The sequence below is a fragment of the Ictidomys tridecemlineatus genome, chromosome 14 (genome assembly GCF_052094955.1).
Source record: "Ictidomys tridecemlineatus isolate mIctTri1 chromosome 14, mIctTri1.hap1, whole genome shotgun sequence".
Classification (NCBI taxonomy): Eukaryota; Metazoa; Chordata; class Mammalia; order Rodentia; family Sciuridae; genus Ictidomys; species Ictidomys tridecemlineatus.
The window spans coordinates 15,330,795-15,356,933 of NC_135490.1; the positions used below are offsets into that span (position 1 = coordinate 15,330,795).

Below are 26,139 nucleotides of genomic sequence, written 5' to 3' on the forward strand. Positions count from 1 at the left end.
ATCTGTGTATGTTCAGTACAGATCAATTTTTAAAAACTGTTTTCAATCTATGTTTGGTTGAATCCATGGATGTGGAATCAGCAAATATAGAGAGCCAACTGTGCTTTTATGGAGACTTTCGAGAGTTTAATTTGGAGAAAAAGACAGATTCTTGGGTTTTGGATTCTAGCACTAACTAATTTAAGTAATTTAATTTAGCTCATAACTTTGTATCAACATCAGCTATTTCTTGGTAGTTTAATTGTCTCATCAGTAAAATGATGTCGATGCTAGGCTCGTCTCTCTGCTGGGTTTAGACCTTATTTTGGCACACAGCGATGGGGTATTAACTCAGGCACTATGCTGAGCACTTCCTCAATACAACAACTCTAAGGAAGGCCCTGCTGTGCTCCCAGTGTTTGGGAGATGAAGGCTGGAGGAAACCAAATAATGGAGGGCTCCCATGCCTGACCCCAAACCTGTGGTCTAGGCCACAGACCTATACTACCAGGATAAAAGGAGATACAAGGCTGGGGTGTAGTTCAGTGGTAGAGTACTTGCCTAGCATGGTAGATCCCCAGCAGTTGGGGGGAGGGCATGGTGGAGACAGGATTGAACACAAGATATGCAAACTCTTTGGAGAGTCACAGCAAATCCACTCGGGAAGACTTACAGACACTTGGGAATTGGCAGAGCCCATGCTTGCCTGGGCAGCTATCTGAAGAATACAGGGAGAGTCCTCCTGCCGAAGTCCTCGCTGCTCTACCCTCTACCTGGCATTTCTGTGGGCAGTGCAAAGTCAGCACGTCCAAGACCAAACGGGACTTTCTCCTAAATCTTCTCCTGTGCATGTTGCATCCTCTGAGTCACATGAGCCCAAACCAGGGCCCCATTCTGGATGGCTGCTCTCCCTTTCCTTGTATAATAAGCCTTCAAGTCTTGGGGATGGTATCTAAGCAACAGTTCCTGAATCCCACCTCCCCCTCTATCTTTAGTGCTGTGGCCTTGATTCAGGTCTTCCTGGTCTCTTATTTTTAACACTATAGTGGCCTCAAATCTGGTGTCTTTAATGCCAATCTTTCCTCTCCCGTCTATCTCTCTCAGTGCTGCCCACTTGCTAAAAATTCACTTCTGATCACACGGACTCTCCTGTTTAAAAACTCAGATGCAAACTCACCATTGTTTATGGATTAAGGGTTAAATTCCCTTCCACAGTATAAAGGGTCTTTGCTATAAGACCTCTCCCACCACCTCCCTCTTGCCCCTTTAAAACTCCGGCTCTGTTCCTTGAGTAGGCTGTGTGCATTTCCATGTTCATTTGTCCTCCTCTTTGTCTTCCCTTTACAAAGTGCACTTCTGCTAAAGCACGTAGCCAGCAACAGAGAAGTAATGGCAGAGTGACCAAGAACACAGGCAATGGGGAGGCATATTGGATTGGAAACCTGGATTTTGCAGTACTAGAACCCAAGACCCAAGTTGATGGGTGCTCTGGTTTGGATATGACGTGTCCCCCCAAAAGCTCCTGTGTTAATGCAAGAATGTTTGGAGGTGAAATGATTGTATTGTGAGAACTGAAACCTAATCAGTCCAGCCCAGTTTGAATGGGCTACTGGGTGGTCACTAGGGGCAAGTGGGGTGTGGCTGGTGGAGGTGGGTCCCTGGGAGCATGCCCTGGAAGGGTGCATCTTCCCTGTGGCCCTTCTTCGCTCTCTCTCTCTACCTCCCATCTGCCATGAGGTGAGCAGCTTCCCTCTACTGTGCTCTTCCACCATGATGTCCTACTCCACCTTGGGCCCAGAGCAATGGATTTGGCTGACCATGGACTGGATCTCTGAAACCATGAGCCAAAATTAGCTTTCCCTCCTCTAAGTTGTTCTTGTCAGGTATTTCAGTCATGGTAATTAAAAAAAAAAGTGATGAATACACTGTGTCACTGGAAAAGGACCTAGCCTCTGTCTCAGTGTCCTTATTCTGCAAAATAGGGCTGATATAATAGGACCTGCCTTCTAGGAGACAGACATCAGAAAATAGGGAGTATATATAAAGTTTTCTTTATAGGTATAATATCCTGAAATGCTTTTAACTACCACCTTAATAATCATCCCCTTAACAGGGAGAGTTGACTACATGGATTGGTCCCAGGTGTCAGGAGTAAGAAACTGAAGCAAGGAAGGGTAGGGAAAGCTAAGAGGGGTTTGCTGACATAGCCCTGCAAGGGTGGGCTGCAACCAGAAGCTTAGAAATATTGTCTATGATATTTATTTTTTAAATATTTATGATATTTATTTATTTATCTTTTAAATAACAATGCATCATAGTGCATTTGTTAGTTATGGGGGCTTCCTCAATAGCTAATAATTCCTTAATGAATTATTAAATTCTCCCATAGTTTTGCTTCTGTTTCCACACTCAGGGAGATGGCACAAACAGAGAAGGCTTTGTTGATCTCGCTTCATGGGGTTTCTAAAATAATTCTGCCCACTGCATGCTTTCCCTAGTCCTGTTATATAATAACCGCTTTCTAAAAGAAAGCCCCTCATTTGTGTGCTGATGTCTGCCTTGTAGTGGGAAGGAGGAGGAGGGCTGAGAGGAGTTGGGCTGTTTATTTTGTCTTGACTAAAAGTGGCAGTTTCATTCTTAGCCCCTCTCACCTCCAGTGGCCACGAAAACCCATCCGAGCACTCACCAGGGTGGGCGTCCCCCTTTGACTTCGGATGTTCCCAGAGGTCCTTTCTTTGGGGTGTGCAGTGGGGATGACAGTCAGCTGTGCTGGATCCCCTTCCCCAGGGGAATGGGGGCAGACAGACTCCCCATTCTGCTGGCTGATGCCCAGGATGGGGTTTGGAGGCCCCAATGTCACTCCTGGAGAAGGAGCACACAGCCCTTTGTTGGCTACAGGCACCCATTAAGACAGAATTTCCTCTTTAGGTTGTCACTGCACTGGGTAGAGTGTCCTTCCTGGGGGAGCTTGAGATGGGGCACCCCCAATTACCACTTCCAGGTCAAGGCCCGAGTTTGCCCTTTTCGAGTCTGGCATCTGCAGGTTCTCTTCCAAGGCTGTCTGGCTCATTTCCAGGTGACCCCAGCTTCCCTGCTCTTCTTTCCTGCCCTGTTCCACAGCACCGCCTTCCCATTTGCTCCTTTTGCTTTATTCTGTGTGTGCTGAGTGACTCTGCTCTCTGGAATGTAAGGTTGACGGAAGGCAGTCATGTTGGTTGGTGGTTAGGATTCGGGGGTCCCTGGCTGTATGGACAAGTGTGTCAGCCAGCTTTCCATCACTATAAAACCTACCTGGGGTGGTCATCTTAGTGAGAGGAAAGGCTTATTTTGGCTGGCAGTTTGGGAGGTTTGAATACATGATCCGTTGGTCCCATTGCTTTGGCCTGTGGTGAGAGGGTACATCATGGCAGAAGCATCTGGTGGAGCAAAGCTGCTCCCCTCGTGTCCAGGATGCAAAAGAGAGAGAGAGAGAGGAGAAAGAAAAAGGGAACAGAAGCTATAATTCCCTTCCAGGACACACCCCCAGTGACCTGGAGACCTCCTACTAGACCACTCCTCTTAAAGGGTCCATCACTTCCTGATAGCACCGTGGTAGGGCCTTCGCCTTTAACACAAGGACCTGTGGGGGACAATTCCAGATCCAACTAGAGCAGCAGGTCCCTTGGTCCTCCTGAACCCCAGTTTCCTAGTCTTACAGAGTGGAAATCGATGACTCCCGTTGAGGTTATCATAGGATGGAGGAGGAAGCTACCATAGGAGGCCCAGCCACTCCTCAATACCGCTCTGTGGAGCCCCCTCTAGGGCTGCCCAGAAGGGTCCTGGGCCACTGTCTTTGACTGACTCAGAGTGAGCACTTCTCCCTTTATCTGTCAATGAATTGGGCTTTCCAAGCTGCTTTGTTCAGGGACATCAGAGGCCTCTGATACCCATTGTCCCTTATCCTCTATGTCCCTTCTCCTGTCTGCTAATAAGGAACATAGATCATTTTATCAGAAGGCAGGAGCCAGTTTTTCCCTTCTCCTTATTGCTTTTCACTGTAAATGAAGCTGAGTCCTGTCCACCAGGAGCCACCATGCCCCTCACAGTGCAGAGTGTGTGATTCACACTTCTGACCTCCCCTGTGTAACTGATAGTTACCGTTCAGCAACTCCGCCTGCAACCTGTTCAGGGCCCTGTGTTTGTTGCTTAGCTAGAAGGCACGGAGCATTGCTCACTTTTAATTAGTGCCCTCCTTGCTAATTGCCAGTGTGCATTTCCCTGGAAGTTGTGCCGCATGACCTCAGGACCTGATCTCCCCAGGCGCTCCTTCCCCAAGTCTGCACTAATGCCAGGCTGACTGCGGCTGCCCAGGAGGATGCTAGTCGGACACACGGTGCATGGCCATGGCCATGGGCATCTGTTTTGCAGTGCTCTGGAGGAAAGAAGGGGACTTACGCTTGGCAGGAGAGAACTCCCTAGTAATGCCAGCCATCATTTCAACTGGCCTAGAGATGTTCTCTTTTTCTCCATTCCAAAGAAGAAATATCTCTCAGTTGATGAAAATGTCACCAGCCAGGGTGTCTTCGAGTTGAGATGTTTAGACCCAATATGTAGCTATAAGATGCTGGCTTCTGATTAGGATGTTGCAAAGGTCCTGCCCCAATTATGGGTTCAGAGCAGGGCTCACACTGGCACAGCTGGGCCGAACATCATGTGTCAGGAGAGTGTGAGTTTGCATAGCTAGTGACAGATGTGGAAATGCAAATCACAGCTAAACAGAGAAGCAAAAAAAAAATTACAGCTAGAGAAACAGAGCTTCCTGCCACATTTAAGGGACCAGGAAAACTCATAAATAAGAAGTTCATTGTGAATTCAGAAAGGAGAAAAATTGGCTAGGTTAGGGGCAGAAAGAGGAACAGGTCTCAGCAAGTAGTTCAGATTATAAAGGGTGGTGGACAGTCTAGCCTAGCAGGCTAGCCCAGCAGGGGTTCAGTGTCAGCCAGAGCTGAGTTAGGAGCTAGGATGAGCCATTTGCAGGGCTGTGCATCTGGGACCTGTCATTACACTGCTCTAAGCCTCAATTTCCTTATCTTTAATGGGGATAATAAGACTTAGCTCATAGAATTGTTTCGCAGATTAAATGAGATAATGTTTGTAAGATGCTTAGTCTGAAGTCTGGCCCAAGTAAATGCTCACTAAGTGATTGTAATTATGAGCAATGGGAGGGTTTGGAAGCCTTGTTTTAAGGGCTCTCACTTGGTGATGCAGAGTGGCTCCCTGTCTCCAAGGGCTTCATGGGAGATGGTGAGTAGGCACGTCTCCCTGCAGGGCTTTGGCAGCTGACTCAGCCTGTATCTGTGCTTGAAAAGGCCAACTGCTGGGAGAAGGTTCTTGATTCTCCCTGGGTTACTTGGGTAGTGCCTTTGTATGCCAGTGCCCTCTCTTTGCACCCTTCTAGCTCCATCTTGCCACTTCTGCAGACTAATAGCCTCAGAGTTTCCTAAAGAGGGGTAGAAATGGAAGAGACAGCACAGACAGGAAGACTCCTTCTATAGAGCTTCTCTACCACCATCCACCAGCAAGTTCAAAATCAAAACCAAAACAAAAAAACAAAAAATGAGAAGAGCAAAGATTAATTTCTGTCTTCATTTTCAAAATTATTTAAACCTAATTCCTTTTAGCCACATTTCTCTTTTCCTGCATACCACTAGGGAAAATAGCGTCAGAATGATTCTTTTTTGTTTGATACTGGGGATTGAACCTAGGGATGTTTAACTACTGAGCCGAGTCTCCAGACCTTTAGAGACAAGGTCTCCCTAAGTTGCTGAGGCTTGCTTTGAACTTGAGATTCTCATGCCTCAGCACACCACCCACCGCCCCCCCCCCCCCGCCAAATGGCTGGGATTACAGGTGTGTGCCACCATGCCTAGCTCATCAGAATAATTCTTTTAGAAGACCAGCATGGAGTTGAGGGGCTGAAGGGTACCTTCCAGCTAAGGAATCCCCAACTAAGAAGTGATCAACCTGTTCCCCTGGACTGCATCTGTGCTGGTCTTAGCAGAACATGCTGATGGGGGCCTGGTTATAAGGGGGACCTCACCAAGCAGACCCTTGAAGCCAAGTCCTAGTTTTCCCAGTTAGGAAGGAAGGGAAGTGAGTTCCTGGCAGAGGCCAGATGATGGTTGGGGCCCTGGATATTGGGGGTCCTGGATCGAGATAGTAAGGTTAAGTAGGAAGTACATTACCCTGAGGCTGGAATCCCTTGAGGAATGGAGGAAAGGGTTTGGCACTGGGGCTCTAGAATCAGTCCTGGCAGGACCTCCATCCTGTGGAAATTTGAAATGCCATCAGGAGGTCAGTTACTGAGAATCTAGAGCAGAGTCCTTGGAGGTGCCCAGCAGCACAAGAAATTATTATTGAAAATACTTTGCACTTCATAATTTTAGGAGATGATGGAGCCTTGACCAGGCTGGTGGTACACATAAGAAAGCTCACCTGAGATAGATTTCAAAGTGGAGCCATGTTTGCTTGGTGATAGGTCAGTGGCAAAGGATGGCAGAGCAGGAAGGCTTAGGAATGTTTTTCTGTGTCTCACCTTAGTGGCTTGGTGGAGCATGGTGCCACTTATTGCCATGAGGACGACTTGGGGAGAGGCAGGTCTGTGGTGCTTCACCAGTTCTGGGTTATGTGGCCCACACCTTATGATGGTCAACCATTCCAAGCAATGATCCACTATGGGCTCCAGGCTTCTGGACAGGGTTCCCCTAAAACAGAATTACATTTTTGCCTTAATTTTACCATTTTCACAAAGTCCTTGTCATTAATAGAAAAAGAAGAGTGTATTGCTCAAGAGTAAAAACTTAGAGGAGACGTGCTATTATAGGAAGTGTATTGAACATGGAGTCAAAGATAAATTTGAGTCCCCGTTCTGCAGCTTATAGGTTGTGAAGCAAGTCACATAAATTCTCTGAAGCTCAGTTTTTCCAAATTGAGATGTGATTATAGTGACATCTTTCTGTTCTCACAAGATTCTTGTATCAGAGGAGATAAGACATATTAAAACATATTATGAAGTGAAAAATACTCAGCTGTTTGGGTGGTAGTAGTTATAGTATTTCACTTAAATCTAAAGTCTGTAACCCTATACATCAGCTACGTTTTTGCATACAACAAAACCCCAAAATGTAAGAGCTTAAAGCTACAAACATTTATTGTCTCCAGGGATCACAGGGTCAGAAATCCAGGAGCAGCTTACCCTCTGGGCTCTCACAGATTGCAATTGAACTGTCAGGTCTTGGTCAGCTCAAGGCTTGACTGTGGCTGAAGAATCCATTTCCAAGCTCACTCAGGGGATTGCTGGTAGTGTTGGCTTAGTTCCCAATGGCTGTCAATGGGGGGACATCAGTTGCTTCCTATATGGGCCTCTCCACAGGGCTGCTCACAACATGGCAGCTGACTGAGAAAAAGAGAAAGAAAGAAGCTGCAGTCTTTTTATCCTATTTTCTTACAAGTGGCGTACATACCTCCTCTGCCATGTTGTTGGTTACTCACATCAAGCTCACACATTGAGCAAACAGACAGTGTGCTGTGAATGGATAATTATGATTGTAATGCATTCCACTATTGTCATGTATGTGAGAAATAAAAATTAAAGTTAAAATAATTAAAAAAAAAGAATACCAGGGGGCCAGGTCATTGAGGGCCATCTTGGATGCTGACTACCACACCCTGTGCACAAGAATTAAATTGAAGTAGAGGCAATTCTAAATGAAGTCATATGCTCTAATAAAGTTTACAGTGTTCACTTTATATCCATTTTGGAAAGCGTTTGAAAACTCTCTGAATAAGAACCCTTGCACGATGCCCTTTCCACAGACACCCAGGATGGCATGTTTATCCAGGAGATGTGGCTTCGGTCTGTGTCCTATCACTACAGCCAGTCCTTTCCCTGAAGCTGCGTTTGTTTGCTTACTGTCAAAGAGCTGCCTGTATGGGCCAGACTGGAGCGGGCTCTCATGGTGGCAGTAGGGCTTTGGTGCACCACTTCCAGACCCAGCAAACACTGATGGTTCTGTCCTCTTGCGGTCCTCTCTTAGCTGTGCCTGCCCATGAGGTAGAGATGGCCTGAAGGATTTTTCACTCCCTGGAAAGTTTCCTCTATCACTCACAAGGCCCCTGATTGTAATGTGTAGGGCTGCCTGACCTGGTCTCACCATGAAGCCACCCCCCCCCACCTTCTGCAGGCCACGGACCCTGACAGCATTTCATCAGTAGGACTTGTCCTGGAGTCCTTCGTGATTTATGAGCTTCCTGAGAACATTAATAGATTCATCTTGGCAGGTTCCATGTCTTGTGGCTGAAATGTCCACTGGGATCTGTAGAGTAAAATGCTAGCACCTATCCTAATAGCAGTTTCTGTCCTAGGCATAGAAATTCTGATATCCACTGACCACCTCTAAGCGGGGAGTCATAAGCTCTGGACCAAACTTAGACCTATCTTTGTTTCATCTTCCAGAAGCTTCCACTTGAGAATTATATGGTAAACAGCACCTGTGGCCACTTGTATATCTTAACAAATGTCAATGATTCACAGCATTTATCTTCTATTGGTTCTTTTAAATTTTATATACTTCTTATACCCTCTCCTCTGCCTCCCCCTACCTCTACAATGGTAGATGAGAGCATGGCATTCACACCTTATATCTATGTAATATCAAATTTTCTGTTTGGGGGCTCAAATTATGGTATAGTTCTTTGAGATCATCTGAGTTCCTCTACAAGCTGAGGTTGGAATTTGTACACTGAGCACAGTAGGTACTTAATGCCTGTTTGTTATAGGGATGAATAAAGACAGAGTCCCAGAGGGTGTGGACTGTGACTTATCCAATGTTGGGTCACTATTATGTTGTTGGGGGTCTGGGGAGGTCCAGGATGCTTCCTGGTCTGGGTGAGATCTCAAGGCTGTTAACCCAGTTTTCTCCTGGAGTCTTGCAAAACCTTCCATTACTGGACTCTTTGACATGAGTCTATTGTATCTCCCTGATTCCCAGCCTTAAAAGCCCAGGAAGGGCTATACATTTATTAAGCAAGCCCTTATCTGCATATCCCAGCCCCAAAGCTCCTAGAATTATTCTGACATGTGGATGATGAACACTGTCCACACAGAAGTGAGTTTTTCAGGTCTGAGACTCTTTAGTCCTGTTGTATGGGCTCAGACCACAGTGAGCACCAGAGCAGTGATTTGACTTCATGGGGCAATTTCTTTATTAAGCATTGCCTTAATACGTTGCTTCAGTTAACCAATATGATTTCAATTATGCAAACATGACAATTATTTCAGTAAAAATCTATTAGAAAGGACCATAAAGAAGCTTTCACCCCATCATGGTGTTGCCCAGAATGGTAATGAAGCCATGGTGCTTGAATGTTCCCTTCAGTCTCATCAATAAATCCAGGGTTCCAGACATGGTGCATTGCAAAACCATTCATTCTTTGGGGTTTGGTCAGGGATACAAAAGTATTGGGCAGAGTAGTCAGTAAGGATGGATGTTTTTAAAGGTGACAAGAATCCTGATTTTCTGTTACTCCAGAAATATGCATCTCTTCCTTGAAGAGTCCTAAAATTGATTCTGACAGGGAACTCCCTCACTCTCCACTTTTTCCCTGTACCCCAACCACCCTCAGAGACTGGCTAGTCTAAATATCTGGATGCTTTTCCTAAGCTTTTTAGACAGTGGCACAATGCTGCTGTGAGCACATAAGGCTATATTTTCACTGTCATCTCTAACTCGTGGTAGTGCTTGGTAATTACATGGTCCTTCCCATCTGCAAGTCAGTAAACACTTTATAAATGTTAATTCTAATTGTCCAACCCCTCTGCCTAGACAGAGAGATTACACAGTGCCTTTGTGACTCAGTCGTGCATTGGTCTAGTTTTGCCTCTTCAGGTGTCTTTCCTGAAGGTGGCGGAGCGGCTGGCACCCACTCTTCAGGATGACCTTCTGTGCTGCCAAGTAAAAGACCTAAGGTTTCCAAAGGATTAGCGTCTTCTGACTTCAGCAAGCAGATATTCCTCTCCAGTACGTTAGGACCTATAGTTTACCACTTACTATTTTTAATTACAGATTAGATTGCTGAGATCATTAGAAATAGTTTGTCTATTAAAGGATGCAGAGTTTTCTTTCTGACATACATTCTCTGCTCCTGACATTTAGAAGGAAAAAATTATCACTGCTTCTTTGGCAACAGTTTTGTTTCTTTTTTCGTGTGTGTGTGTGTGTGTGTGTGTGTGTGTGTGTGTGTGTGTGTGTTTCGTTTTAAAAGTTAATTTTTCCTAAAGATCTAGGGCTTTTTTCTCCTTTTATTCCTTTTCTCCAAAGAGTAGAATACCAAATAACCTTGAAATGTATACTAGTGTATTTCAAAAGCCAGACTAGACTTTAAAGAGACTTCTAGAACAGAACAAAATGATGTTCTGCAGTTTTAAGTTTCTTTAAGCATAGCCTTAATACATTGCTTCAATTAACCTACATGATTTCAATTATGCAAATATGACAATGATTCCATTAAAAATTAGTTAGAAAGATTGTATATGTTAAGGTCCCACAGCAAAAATGTTCCATTTTGTTTGTTTGTTTTTTGATTTGCTTATTTTATCTTTAATGATGACCTATTGAAAGCAAATGTCTTTAAAATGGCAGAATAATGTGATAAAGCATGTTTTCACTGGTAATTTAATACTTGGACATAATGAGTTCATCTGAGAAATTCCATTAAAAACAGCAAGGTGCCTGAACACCAAAGTTGAGATGCTTTTAATCACAGAATTATAGTAATTATACAAATCCATGGATTTTCATCAGACAGAAAAGGCTTCCAGGGCAAAACATGCACTTTAAACTTAGCACTAATAACTGTGTATTGTTCTAAATTATAGTAGACTCCTCAGGCCAAAGGAAGTACTAGAGAGAATATTAGAAAGAAAATGTTATGTGTTGAACATTTAAAGAAAATAGAGAAATAAACTATTTTGGTGATAGATTGGTAGCAGTAAGGGCACATATCCTGGTGATAGAAAGAAAACTATGTGGATGCAGAACATAGCAGGTGACATTCCAATCAGTTCAGTGAGCCTAGGATTATTACTGTGGCTTTAGTATGGAGAGAATAACAGTGGAATCTCCTCCGGGGTCCTGGAGGTGCTAATTGACTGGACTGAATTCCTGATTCCCATCTGTGACTGGAACAGAAACAGTGAGACTATTAGTGGCCTAGAATCTGGCTTTCTGGGTTGCGATAGAGACGGTCTAAAGTAAATTCAGTCATCTCAGGGATTGTTTAAAATGTCAGGTTTTCATGAAATGTAAAACACAGGGGCCCTTAGGAGCTTATTTTTAAGAGAAATGATACAGGAAGATGCAGCTAAGAAATTCTTACAGAAATGTCCCTAAACAAGAAATTTAATTTGATCTACATTCTATTAATCATTTTCTTATTTATTTTTTTTTCTGGCTGCATAGTGGGAGATATAGAAAGGGCATTGAAGAAAGAAGAACACTGAAAAAGAAATGTGCAAGGAAATATCCTCTACCATGTCCCAGTGGGGAACTGGGAGCCATGGAGTTAGTTTGGCTCCTTATTTGTTACAGGGATTTAGAGTTGGGGTTCAGAGCTGCCATCTGTCTGAGAGTCACTGTGAACAATCAGGACACAGAATTGTTTGCAGACAATGGAATAGAGACATGTCTGGGTTGGAGTCTCGACAAGACAGTATTTCTGGTTTCTCTTCTCCCACCCTCATCCCTCTCTAAGGTGAACTCATTGCTCTGTCTTTAAGGCAGGATTGGAGAGTTAAGGGGAATAACTGTCCCGATCCCTCTGAGTGTATTACCATCCACATTATTACTTGCACATTTGAACTTCCAGGCGCTGTCCCAGGTTCTATCAGAAAGCTTGAGATCCATTCTAATGACTTGCCGGCCTGCCCTGGGTGAATGCACACAGTGAGCACACAGGGTTCACCTGATTGCACCCCGGGACCTACTGGCCAGGCCCAGGCAGAAAAGTCCCCTGGTAACAATTTCAATATCTTTTAAGTTTTGCTTTTTTCCTTTTTAAATCATCAAAACATGTACCATTGTGGAGAATGTACAAGATATAAAAATAAACAGAATAGAAGAGAAGAGAAGCAGAAAAAATGCTCTTAACCTTTCTACCCAGAGAAAATGACTATCTGCATTTTGCCCTGTTTTCCTCTGATCATTTATCGGTGTCCTTTGTTCTTCACTGTGTTACACTGCAGGTGCCCCTTTGAGTCCTGATCTACAAATATTTACCAATATTTAACCATCGATGGTATCTCTCCATAAACGTCAGAGGAGACCTGTTTCGTTCACTGATGGCCACAGTGAATGAAAACAAGGTGTTACCGTCTTCATTAAGTGTACCTGCCCTCTGTGTCTCCCCAGGTCCCCACGTCTCAGTGGTCTCAGTGGTGCATCAGGAGGGTTACGATGGGAATGAATGGAAGAGCCTGGAGGAGCCTGTTAAAGTACCGCTTCTGCCTGGAAGAGCTTCCCTTAGAAGTGGGAGAGCTGTCTCCGGTGGCTGTTGACTCCAAGGAGCGGGACACGTTTTAGACGGAAATGGACGACAGCCGCGCAGGGCGGCCCAGACGCACGCTTCCTGTGGTCTAGTCCGGGAAGCCCTTCCGAGGGGACCGTGACGCTCTGGGATGTCGCGCATGCTGGACGCATGGCCTTCCGCTGAGTGACGATGGTCCGCCGCGGGCTGCTGGGGTGGATCTCTCGGGTGGTGGTTCTGCTGGTGCTGCTCTGCTGCGCCATCTCCGTCCTCTACATGTTGGCCTGCACCCCCAGGGGCGACGAGGAGCAGCTGGGGCTGCCCAGGGCCAACGGCCCCACGGGGAAAGAGGGCTACCAGGCCGTGCTGCAGGAGCGCGAGGAGCAGCACCGCAACTACGTGAGCAGCCTCAAGCGGCAGATCGCGCAGCTCAAGGACGAGCTGCAGGGTCGCAGCGAGCAGCTCCGGAGCGGGCAGGACCAGGCCAGCGACCCTGCGGGCCTGCGCCCCGGTCCCGGTCCGGGTCCTGGTCCCATGCATAAGGCCCAGGCCGACCTGCTGGCTTTCCTGCGAGCCCAAGTGGACAAGGCCGAGGTGCACAGCGGCGTCAAGCTGGCCACCGAGTACGCAGCGGTGCCTTTCGACAGTTTCACCCTCCAGAAAGTGTACCAGCTGGAGACGGGCTTGACCCGCCACCCCGAGGAGAAGCCCGTGAGGAAAGACAAGCGCGACGAACTGGTGGAAGCTATCGAGTCGGCCTTGGAGAGCCTGAACAGCCCTGGAGAGAACAGCCCAAATCAGCGACCCTACACGGCCTCAGATTTCATAGAAGGTTGGTGTGTTTGTGAATGGGAGCTGGGGGTGGGGGGTGGGCAAAAAGGCATTTGGGGTCCCCTTTGGCCACCAGGCAGGTTCCAGCTGCAGGAGGTCAGCAGTTGGCTCTGGGTTGGCTGGTGGCAAGTTTGATGCGATGGACACCAAAGAACGTGCTGTGGATTTTTATTTTTCAGAAACATCTGTTTCCACTTAGTTTCTGGTAGAAACCACAATCATTAAGTGCACTTTCTCCTTGGCAGATGAAGGTAGAATGTCTTACTTTGCTTTGAAGAAGGGAGAAAGCAAACAAAATATAGACCTAAAACCTTGAAGCCCAATAGACTGTGATAGGCAGTTTTCATTCTATTCCTTCCCATACACATGTCTAGGAACTGGGTCTGGGTATCAGGCCTGGGAACCTTACATGTGCCAGATGCAATCTGAGGTACTTTGCACTTATCCATTCACTTTTTCTTCAAAAGTACCCCACTAGAGGAGGAGGAAATGGAGCTATAGATTAATTAAGTGCCTGGAATTGCTTGGCTAGCAAGTGACAGAGCCAGAATGTGAACCCAGCAGCGAGTCTTGAGTCCAGAATTCCCACCCTTTTATCACCAGGTCTATTGTGCACATCGTCAAAGCAGGTGGAAATGAAACACGTGACTCAACTTTTTCCATGGGCAGGAGACAGCCTCGTGTTAACTTGTGTTTGTGGCTAATTTTAGAAGACAGGTGCCTTGTCCGGTTTTTAGATTCATTGGTAACCTTTAATTAATTTAGAAATTATTTCTGGTTCAAAATCAACTAATAATTTGAGGGAAGTGGTAGCTTCAGGGGCATCCAGTTCTTTCCCCCCATTTCTGATTATAATCTGCTTTGACTTGTCCAGAAATGGAGCTGTGTCCACCTAAGCCCACTCCACGCTTTGTTATACAACATTTCACGGGCCTATAGGCAAGACAGATTTCCTTTTGTCAGAAACACTCCTGCTGTTATTTATGTCTGTTCTCTTTGGCACTTTCCTGTCTTATGATTTTTCCATTTTATATGTGAACCATAAATTCATGCGGTTTTAATGTAGCATCATTTTTCATATATCTAGGTAAAGAAATCATTTATAAGATCAAGCTTTTTGCGTAAGATTTTTTTTCTCATTTATATGAAATATGAAAAATGCCCGGAGTGTTCATCCACGAACCAGTATAATGATAAGCATGTGGTGAGCACTCAGTAAGAGTTCAAAATATAATGGTGATGCAGCCTCCCATTTTATGGTGCCTTCCAGTTTATGAAGCATTTCCACATATATTATCTTACTAGCTGATCCCTGGAGAAGCTCATTAAACATCATTTACAAAATCCTGGTTGCCACTGTCCCTGAAGTGTGCTACATAGAGCTGCCCACATACAAAGCAATTTCTAAAGAACTTGATTGCAAATCAATGCCTGCAGTTTGGAATGTTTGCCCTTGTGATTTGCAATCTGCCTTTATTTTTGAAGTCTGTCTGCTTTTCTGTATATAGTATCTTAATATGTAAGGCCCATCTTTCTCAATCAGCAGTGGCACCAGCCTGTTGTCCCCATGCTTATCTGCTCTGAGATCTGGCTGACTTTTTGCAGGAGACACTCTCATCAAAGCTGCCTGGTGTTGTTTTCATGAGCAGAAGATGGCTGATATTTTAATGCAAATCAATCCACATGTATTTGGTGAAAGTCTAGACAACTGTATTCCTATGTGTAAATAAAGTTAAACCCTTAAAATATATTTACGTAGATTTTACAGTTATAAGCAACAGAGGTTAACTTTTAAAATTCTTAGTCATAGCAAAAGATTTGGAGGCAATCTTTTATACACCTAGGAAGCAGGGTATTGTGAAAGATTCAACAAATCAGAGGAAGCAGGGAAGTAGTAGTAACTTTGAAAAGTAGCAATGTTTCAGAAGAAGTGGGATTAATGTTATTATAAGAATTCTTCGCTTAAGTGGGGGATCATTTGGCCAGGAGTTTGTAAATCATGAGTCTTGCCTCAGATTGGTGGCCAGACTGAATTACACTGAAGTATCTTCTCAATCCTGGCTCATGAGTCTTCCATCCACACCTAGACCTTTAAAATAACTTATTTGCATTTCCAAACGTGATTTTGCATATGGGGTTTCCTTAGTCCAAGAGCTGGAACAGTTTACCAAGAGTCTGTTGAAAAAAAAGAGGTGGGGGGGATAAATAAAAGCCCCTGCCATGCTTCCAGATGGTAATAGATATATAAATTTAAAGGTCACCGTGAGGCAGGTGGCATGATGGCCCAAGCATGGGGCACTGAGACCTCAGGACTGAGGCTCCTCCTCTCTGAATAAGAGACTCCATGTGCACGCCATCACTGGTCGCTACAGCCCCAGCCTCAGATCCTGGACTCCATTTCTTCACAACTTTGCCAAGCCACCTTTTCTAAGGAGTCTCCATCATCCACTCTGCTGGGTGACCCAGGACCAGCCACCTACCCTTGGGATGCTCTCCTATAAAAAGATGAATTCAGACTGATTACCTAGGAGGTCTCGTCTGGCTGTGGCAACTCAACAATGGGTGCAGCTTCCAGAGAGCATGACACACTGTGACTCTCTACTTTGTTATCTGTATGATTTAATTATTATCAGTCTCCAAACACAAGGGAAGCGATATCTGCCTCCTTTCCCCAGATGTTTCATGGGCGTTTATTTTGTGTTCTATTCTTACATAGTTGCACTGACATTTTACAATCATCTGGAGAAAGAAGTGTGATCGGGACCTGGCCTTGGATGCCTCACTTTTGATCTCCTCAAGGAAACAGGCAATTCCTTCTTTTATGTCGTAGTTCAGTTATTCCTTCAGTATGGGACATACACCCAGGCATTGAAATCTGAGTGGCACAGCATTTGGCTTTGATTTAATGTTTTTTTTTCAGTAGAACTCTTGGATATTGGTTTAACATCATCTCATAAAACAATTTAGCCTTCTGAGTCATTCCTCTTTTGCAATCCAGACATCTGACAGTGGGACTCCTGTGCAAGCATTGGAGTCTGCTGTCTCCATGGGGTAGCCCTAATGTCACCCACCGGCCTGGGCAGCTCATCCTCCTCCAGGGAGAGAGCTGTGGCGAGAGGGGGTCAGATGCCCAAAGACTCTTTTTTGGAGTGAGGTCAAGCCAAGCTATGATCTGCAAGGAAATGGAGGTTTTGAGAGTGCTGTAGTATGAATGTATCCCCTCCCAAACCCAGGTTTTGCCAATGTGACAGTACTAATAAGAAGTGGGACCTTTGAGAGGTCCCGAGGACTCGTTTCCCTGTGAATGGGAGTAAGACTCATAAAAAAGGCTTCCTAACACCTTCAGTAGCTTGCCCTTCCACCTTCTGCCATGTGAGGAAACGGTGGTCCTCCCCTCTGGAGGTATAGCCCTCAACAAAAAACAAACCTATCAGCACCTTGATCTTGTAGTCCCTCCACCACCAGAACTATGAGCAAAAACGTTTCTATTCTTTATAAATTATCCAGTTTTGGTGGTGTGTTTGTTTGTTTTTGTTTTTTGTAGCAGCACACAATGGATTAAGACAGAGGGTAGAACCTGGGCATGGTAGTTTATGCCTGAATACCAGCTACTCAGGAGGCTGAGGCAGGAAGATCTCAAGTTCAAGGTCAGCCTTGGCAATTTAGCAAGTCCCTATCTTAAAAATAAACAAAAAAGATGAAACATACCCTGAGAGGTGAGATATACTTTAAAACAAGAAGATATAGAAATTACTGTATAAATTAGTAGCAGACTGTACTGTTGTTCCCAACCTCTGGACTCCACAACCAAGACCTTGTGGAGATACTGCTGAGTTTCGGACTTCCATTGTTTGTGTATCTCCAAGTGACTTCTAAGGGACACTCTGTAACTGACCACTTTGCTCAAGTGTATCCAGACAAATCAAATCCAGTTCCAGGTCTGGCTTTGAGCATTCTAGAGTCATCCATTGGTGAGAGACGTGCCAGGGCAGAAAATGGAGCCTTTTCTCAGTGTGCATTTGGACCTCTTTGTTGGCTGCTTTATGGCATGAGGTAGAAGTGGTAAAATGGGTATTTGGATGCTTTTTCTGGGCATTGGGAGATCTTGGTGTGGAAATAAGGAAGAGTGGAGGTTCAGTTCTTGACTTAGGGCTTAAATTTCTCTGCCAGTGTCTCCAGGGGATTGAAAGTGGCAGAATTCAGTATAATTGGTTTGCCCATTAAGTAGTGAGAAAGCCTGTGTGATAGATGGTTCTTGTGTCACCTCACCCATGTGCTCTGTCCCTTTCCCTGTCTGACATCTACCCATTTGTTTGTTGATGCCTTAAGTTCCTATGAGGAGGGAGAGATGCTTTTTATTCCAAAATTAGAATTAAGAGGCTTAAATGCAAATAAGTGGCTTGAGGTTTCACTTACAAGAGTAAATTATATCTATGGTGATGATGAGAAAGAAAGTAGCCCAGCCTTGGTTTCAGCCGGTGGACAGGAATCTGCACCCCAGGCCCTCCATCAGGGCCTGGCCAGCAGGAGCGTCCCTGTAAGAATAAATACTCTTCTATTGAAGAATATTTTGAAATTCTTGATAATTCTTGAATACAGGACTCCACATTTTCATTTTGCACTGGCACCTGCCTGCTAGTGGCCAGTCTGCCTCCAAGACGGGGAGGGCAGGAGGAAATAGTTAAGGAAAAGGGCAATAGAATTAGAAGGTTAATTGTACAGTTCTGACACCTTTACCAAGGATCCACTCCATTGACCTTCAACAGGCTGGGACAGACGGAACCTGTGTATGGAGTATTTTGTTGCAAGATTGAGAAACTGGCAAGTCTGAGTTTGTATTATCATTTTGTGGTTGGTGATTTCATTATTTTTATTTAAGTAATTTATTTCCTAGGGACCTTCTCTCCTCCTCCTCTTCCTCCACCTCCTCTTCCTTCTTCTTCTTCTTCTTTTTTTTTTTTTTAGTTGAGGTGTCACTTCCTGGTTTAGGTTTCATATTAATAATATATTATAAGACAGAATTTCTGATGCTATGGAGTGACCAAGATGGAGGAACTTGGCTTTGGCTGGAGTCGTTAGGCTCAGAGAAGAGAGGGGACCTGAACTGGGGTCTCACACTAGTTGGAAGGGGATGGTGCTCTGTGTGAGTGGATGTTGGGTGGGAAGAGGAAGGCACAGGGCCACCTTCACACAACTGGTTCAGCCCCTCTTTTATGACAAGTGCCACTATTCAGATTTCAACTTTCTCTGCCACCCTGGGCAGGAAGTGGTATTTGAAGGGAAGGATCAATTGTATTTTAATCAGGCCTGCAGCCTTTCCTCAGGGCTGTGGATGAAGTCCTGCAGAGAGGTTTAATCAGCGTGCATGTGTGGAATCCCTGCTCTGTGTGCAATGTCTCAATGGGCTTGGAGGGCTAAGACAGGAGAATAAGCCAGGTGTCAGGCTGCCTGTGCAGGAAGACAGAACTCTGAGTGAGTGAGGGTTCAATGGGGAGACTGACCGTTAGTGTAGTGGGCTTCAGAAATGGTGACTGGATGCCAGTGGATGGTCAGGGATGAAACTGGAAGAGGTGGAACTTAAGTGGGTCCTGAAGTTAGTGGGGAACAGAATGGCAGCAGAGGCAGAGTACCAGAAGACAGAGCGACTTGAAAACAGGATTGGGGGTAGGATTAGGAGGTAGACCAGTGTTACCAGCCAAGAGGATCTGAGAGTTATTGGACTTGTAGCTCATGGGGGCCTTGGAGCCAGATATAAGATGGTCTGAATCCAGAAATGTGCTACAATTAGAAAACCCTCCTTTCCTAGGAGATGGAGAGCCCAGCTCTTGGGCCCTTAACATTTGCTGTGGGTTCCGAAAGAGTCCTGGAACAGCATCCTGGAAATCCCAGTGGTAAGAGAGGCCATTGCTTATGGCTTTTATCTGTGCATCTGCAAAGGGGACTATTTCTGGTGTTTCACAAGCATGGTTTTATTTAATCTCCTCTTTACCAGTGCAGTGGACACTCTCATTATCTCCATTTTATCGGTGTGGAATATGAAGTTCAAAGAGGTTAAGTTACATCCATCCCTAAGGTTTGCCAGCTAATGATTGACAGGACCAAGGTTCCAAAGCCTGTGTCTGCCTTAACCTTAGAATGCAGCCCTTCACTGTGCCACTTCTCCTGCTCTGAAGGCCTCTGACTAAATCTGCTCTTCTCTGGTCCCAGAGTGATGTAAGGAAATCTTAAAAACATAACCAAATCATACAAACACCCTTGCAGGAGGCCTACTCTGCAGACTTGTGCAAACTTTCTGGGGAAGAAGTTTTGATCAGAAAGAAAAACATGAGATCCTGGGAAAGACAAACAGGCACAGGAAGATGGTTAAGATAGATTGATGAACTCCACCAACAAAAGAACACTAGCATCGTTTTAGTCCTTTTGTGCTGCTCTATCAGAATACCACAGACTAGGTAATTTATAAACAGTAGAAGTTTAATTGCTCATGGTTCTAGAGACTGGGAATTCCAAGGGTATGGGCCTGGGGCTGGTGTCTTATGAGGCCTCCAAGCTCCATCATAAGGGGGTAGAATGCAGAAGGGCAGGTAAGTATGTGAAAGAGAGAAAATGAGGTGGAACTCCTCCAGTATCAGGAACCCACTTGCAAGGTAATGGCAATAATCCATCCTTTTTGTTTGTTTTTTGGTATGAGGGATTGAACCCAGGGGTGTTCAACCAATGAGGCATATCCCCAGCCCTTTGATTTTTCACTTTGAGACAGGGTCTCTGTACTAAGTTGATGAGGCTGGCTTTGAACTTGTGATCCTCCTGTCTTGGCCTCCTGAGCTGCTGGGATTACAGGTGTGTCCCATGGTGCCCAGTTACATGGCCTTAATCCATTCTTGACCTTATCACCTCTTAAAGGTTCTGCCCCTTAATACATTTGTAATGGCAATTAAATTTCAGCATGAGTTTTAGAGGGGAAATTCAAACCACAGCAAGTGTTTATAAGCCTTTAGCATGAAAAGCTTTATTTAAACTTCTCAGAAGCTGCGGTTCTTTCAGAATCTTTGCAGCATGATAGGGAAAAAAAAAAAAGCAAGGAAGGGACTTGAAAAAGTCAGGAGAAAATATTGAATTCAAAACACCTCGTCGTGTGCCCTTAAAGAGCTGTTTGGCATGCTCGTCAGTTCCTTGAGGGCAGAGACAAGGTTAAAATTTCTGTCATATTCTCCAAAATGTAATATTATATGTATGTTTGGGATTTTATATAAACCCACAGTCCTGGAGCACTCCATGATTGGATCCCAACCTCCCTTTCCAGCCTCATTTTCTACTGCCCCTCCCCCCGCCCCATCCTCCTGCCTGTCAATCATGCCTCTTCCTGGCATGTGCCCTGACATTCTCCTCTGTAGCCACCTCACTAGGGATGCCTTGGCTGTCTGTACATCCCGTGTTTTACATTCTGTTTCCTCTCTGAAATCTTTTCCGGTTCTTCCAGTTGAAAGGTCTCTCATTCTTTGCAAAGTAGCATCTTGTGCTTGAGGGCACGTCTCATTTCCCCACCTAGTTTCACAGTCCTTCATTCAAATTTAACCAGTCTTTGCTGAGAACTTCTAGCAACAGTAATTGAAAAAGCAGGTTTCACTCTTCACTGATTGCAAAGATCTCCTGGCTGTCTTTGAAATCCATATCATCCCATCTGGAGCTGAGCTAAGTGAAGTTCTGTAAGCCTCACTTGCCTGCCTGGACTTCTGACCCTCTAATCACCATTCTTTGCAGTACCCTCCTTGGGGGCTGGACCCAGGGCTCACTCAGCTCGCAGCTGCTGAACCTCACTGTATACACAGCACAATCAATATAGATGTAGAAAGTTGCCTGAAACTTTTTGGAAGAAAAGTTTATAGGAAATTCAAAGTATACACAGTACTCACATTACTGATCTACTGGGCTCTTACAGTTCCACTGGAAATCAGTTGTTTGGATAGGAGGACATTTTTCATATAAATAATCCCAGAGTTGAGGCTTAGGTCCTCTGATTTCAAATCTAAACTGAAGAATACAAATGCCAAGTGGCTGGGGACAAGGAAGTATGGAGGGTATCCTTAGAAAGTTATTTTCTTTTCTTAGGCATGACTAGTTTATTCTCAATCTAGAATCTAATAATTAAATCACTTTTAAAAGACCTTTTAGCTAGGTGCAGTGGCACACGCCTGTTATCCCAGCAGCTCTGGAGGCTGAGGCAGGGGATTGCAAGTTCAAAGCCAGCCTCAGCAAAAGCGAGGTGCTAAACAACTCAGTGAGACCCTGTGTCTAAATAAAAATATAAAATAGGACGGAGGATGTGGCTCAGTGGCCAAGTACCCCCGAGTTCAATCTCTGGTACCCCCCAAAAAATGACCTTTTATTTTTATTTTGAAATAATTTAAAAATTATAAAAGACTTGCAAAAATAGTACAGAGTTCTTACACCCTTTACTCAGTTTCCCTAATGCCAGAATTTTGCACAATCATGGCATCGAGATCAAAAGTAGGAGAAGAGCATTGATACAGCTATTATAAACCCTCCTTTTCTGTGGTTTTGCTTTCCTCGAATTCAGTGACCCACAGTCAACCGCAGTATGAAAATACTAACTGGAAAATTCCAGAACAAATCATTCATAAATTTTAAATAAATTGTATTATAGTAATATTGTTGTAATTATTCTATTTTATTATTATTAGCTGGTGTTAATTTCTTACTGTTCCTAATTTATAAATCAAACTTTACCACAGGTCGGTCTGTCTGTCTAGGAATAAACAGTGTATGTAGGGTTGATGCTGTTGGCTAAGGTCTGGGGATATATCCCTCTAGGATAGGAGGGAGACTCCTTTACAATAATGTGAACTAACTTATGCCTACGTTGGGTTTGGTGTTGTTATTGTGTTTATCCTTCTTGGTTCTCTGAACTTTATAGCTCTGCATATTGGTGTCTGTCCTTCATTTTGGGAAAATCTGGGGCAGGTCTACTGAAGAGCTCTCCTTGCCCTGTTCCTTCTCTCTTCTTCTGGAATCCCAGTGAGGAGTAGCCACACTGTTGCACCTTGTGTCAAACAGGGTTCTGATTGTTTTTACTCTTTTTTCTCTGTGCTTCAGTTCGGATCGTTTTTATTGACCTACCTCAGGCTCACAAAGTCTCCTTGGTAGATTTGATGAGCCCATTAAAAGGCATTTTTTTTTTATCTCTGTTACTGGATTTTTCATTTCTGGCATTCCCATTCGATTCTTAACAGTTTCCATTTCTGCTCTCAAGTGGCCAATCTGATTGCACACATTTTCTACTTTTTTCCATATTAATCCTAGTACTTTGAATTCCCTGGTAGGTAGTTCCAGAGACTGTCTCATATCTAAGTCTGGTTCTGATGATTGCTTTGGGTCTTGGGATTTTTCTTACCTTTCCTCGGCCTCATAACTTGTTGAAAGCCAGCCATCTTGTGTAGATGGTGAAGCCTGAGATCAGTGGTGTTTGCCTGTGGGAACGGCTGCTCCTTTTCCTGGACCTTCAGTGTAGCATGTGTGTATGGAGGGGGGTGGTCATCTGCAGATGCTTCAGGACTCCCTGTGTGGTTATGTCCCCATAAATCCATCCGTTGAAAATTGAAAATGCTATAAGCTGAAAATGCATTTAATACGTCTGTCAAAATCATAGCATATTCTAGCTTCCCTTAAACATGCTCAAAACACTTCCATTAGCCTAAAATTGTGTGGGTCAACTAACGCAAGGTCTATTTTATAAAAAAATATCAGCTGTCTCAAGGAATCTATCGACTGCTGTGCTGAAAGGGGGGAACGGTGTGGGTGTGGGTGCACTTTTGTCCCTGGTGAGCTCAAGACAGTGTCAGTTTTAAAGCCATCCTGCACCAGGACTGTCCAGGTATGAGCCAGGCTGCAAGTTCATTGCTGTGGTGGTGACCCCGAGCGCACCACACTCTCCCACTCCTTTAGTGATAACCTCGTGTCTAGGACAGGTTGTCTTGCCTGATCACCATCCGTTCAGCCCTGGAACTGAACTTTGCCTTTTCTCTGAGTCTCAGAGAAGGTCTCTGTGCCCTTCTCCTGTGCAATGTTCCACTGTCACAAGCGCTGCAGCAGTATCTGCTATGACCTGTTGTGACTCAGAGCTCCTTGGCTTCGCTGTGCAGGGCAGTGGGAAGTGGAGTTCACTCTGGGTGCATGCTTGGGTGGATGTATATAGCACCGTACATGCTGTGCCGTGGGCACAGTTAAAGTTTCCAGGCTGGTGTGAGGACCTCACCACAACTGATACTAGTGCTTCTGTGCCTTCTGAGTGAATGCAGCCCATGCATACAGAGAGAACCACCTCCCTGCACCCCCTGGTGCTGGGTTGCGTTGGCCGCAGCCAGTGTTTCCCTGCACTGAGTGGTTTGCTGGATAAAGGGAGCCTATGAGTGGCAGTAATGAGATGATTTAAACTGTAAGCAAGGAAAGGGTCCATCCTTCTTCCCTCGCCATCTATTTCAGTTGAGGTTGCTTATCTGAAGTGGGAATCCATGGAGAGCTTTGGCTTGCTCTTCTCCAGAGGGGAAGGGCTGCTGAGCTCATGCCCAGGTGGCTTTGTTCCCATTCCAGGGCCTGTGGGAGCTGAGGTGGAGGAGGGTAACCAAGGAGGCTCCATGATGGAGGTGCCCCCCTAACTCCTCTGACTCCTACCCTCTGCCCTCTGCCCTCAGTGGCCTGTTTTGATTGTAGACATAGATGAAGGGAAGAAGTAGACCTTTCCAACCTTGGAAAGTTATCCGGTTTATCAATTGGTATGGGAAACGCAATTCTGAGAGGAGGTGACTTCATCTAAAGGTTTTTTGTAGGGAGGATACTGACTTCAGAGAATAACCATGGGAAATTAAATTGCAGGAGGAGGTAATTAGGTTAAGTGCTACTGGAAGCTTCTCAGCTTGTTAAATGGAGGAATAGATGTATAATGGGATACAGTGAGATGTGTGCTCTGATATTTTTAAAGACTTGGACATTCAGTGGTCTTTACTCACTAGATCTGCCTTAGTTATTGTCCGTGCTGGTGGTAGACAAGTTGGAGAATGCAGTTCCTGCTCCATCCCAAGCTCCAGAGCCCAGAGGAAGGGACACCCAAGCAGATGGTAACCACAACACAGTTTTACAAAATGGTATAGAGGAGAGAGAGAATTCACTGTATGGAGAGTGGAATGGCCAGAAATGGCATCACCCTTGAGTGTGGTTTTGAAATAGGAGTATGAAGGGTTCGGGCCCAGGGAGTGAGTGAGTTGTTGGAGGGGAGAATTTTAGGTAACAGGAATAATGTGAATAAAACATTGGAGACGCACAGTGAGTTGGCATATGTGGAGAACTACAGGTATTAGATCATGCTGGAGGGTTAAGTAAGAGCACAATAGGTTGGAGTGGGAGGACAGGGTATGGCAAGGGGACAACTTTGAAGAATTAAGCTTGGGCAAGGTTATTGGGGTTTATATGCTGAGTGTTTGTCATTTCTTCTAAAGGACATGTCAACTATGGACTGTTTTAAATGTGTTCAATTGGCTTTCTTGCTGGGTCACACTGATACCAGGTGGACTGGAGTGGAGGCAGTTTTGGGAGATAGCCTGGCAACTCCTTGAAATGTCAAACATAGAGTAACCATGTGACCCAGCAGTTCCACTCCCAGGTGTATGGGAAATGAAAACATAAGTTCATTCAAAAACATGTACACGAGTGTTAGTAATAGCATTGTTTATAACAGCCCAAACACCCATTGGTGGGTGGATTGATAAAGGACTGATAAACAAAATAGTATATCAAAAGCTATTCAGTAGAAAGAAATGAAGTACCAATGTATGTTGCAACATGAATCGCCTCTGCAAACATTGGGCTAAGTGAAAGAAATTAGACATAAAACACTATACATTATAGAATTCTATGTATAGGAAATGTCCAGAATAGACAAATTTATAGAGACAGAGACTAGGTTAGAGGCTGCTAGGGCTCTAGGCAGCTATGTGGGGTGGGAAGGGCTGCTAATGGTTACAGAATTTCTTCCAGAGGAGATGAAATGCTGTAAAATTCAGTTGTAGTGATGGTCATAGAGCTCTATGAACTTACTAAAAAATTGGTTTGCATACTTCAGATGGTAAATCATATGGTGTCTGAATTTTATCTCAGAAAGTTAACTAATTAAAATAAAAATATACAATCTCCATTCTCAAAAAAAAAAGAAAAGAAGAAAGAGAGTAGAAATGAGGAGACTGATTGAAAGGTTTTTAAAACAGCGAAGGTGACTGAAGGGACCCTGAATGGGTGGACATGTAGGAGGGATGCTAAATGTGCTCAGGAGATCACAGTTCTTCATATTTAACCATGGGGTTTCCCATAGACATGTCTCAAGAGTGTTCAACAAGGAAGCTATTATGAACATATTTATATGATGGTTTTTCAAAAAAGAAATTAAGGCAGCTACAGTACGTGTTGATGTCAAGTCTCTTTCCCATTTGTGTAAGTGTTGAATCACACCCTTTTGTAAGACACCAGGCGGGGGAGGTGGGCAGAGGCTACATGAAGGAAGACCCAAATTTTACTCTTACTATAAGATTATTCAACAAGCAAAAATATGAAGAATTTCTGTTTGCATTGCTCCTGATCATCCTCAACTGATTACCATAAAGATGAATTTGCAACTTGAAAGTACTTTACCCAATATGCTGTCACTAGTTGAACCCTCCAGCATAGTCATGGGAAGCACGTGTGCCCCTGCTTGGTGGGTGT

General features: G+C 44.6%; 1 protein-coding gene across 6 annotated transcripts in view; it reads left to right on the forward strand.

The window, feature by feature from the left end:
* Csgalnact1 (chondroitin sulfate N-acetylgalactosaminyltransferase 1) overlaps positions 1 to 26,139 on the forward strand; it is a 305,396-nt gene that overhangs the window by 209,107 nt on the left and 70,150 nt on the right. For all 6 annotated transcript variants that reach the window (XM_078030934.1, XM_078030933.1, XM_078030938.1 and 3 more), the window contains one exon: positions 12,426 to 13,372. In XM_078030934.1, the coding sequence (XP_077887060.1) occupies positions 12,733 to 13,372 (640 nt within the window). In that variant the 5' untranslated portion in view covers positions 12,426 to 12,732. The remainder of the gene's footprint in view (positions 1 to 12,425; positions 13,373 to 26,139) is intronic.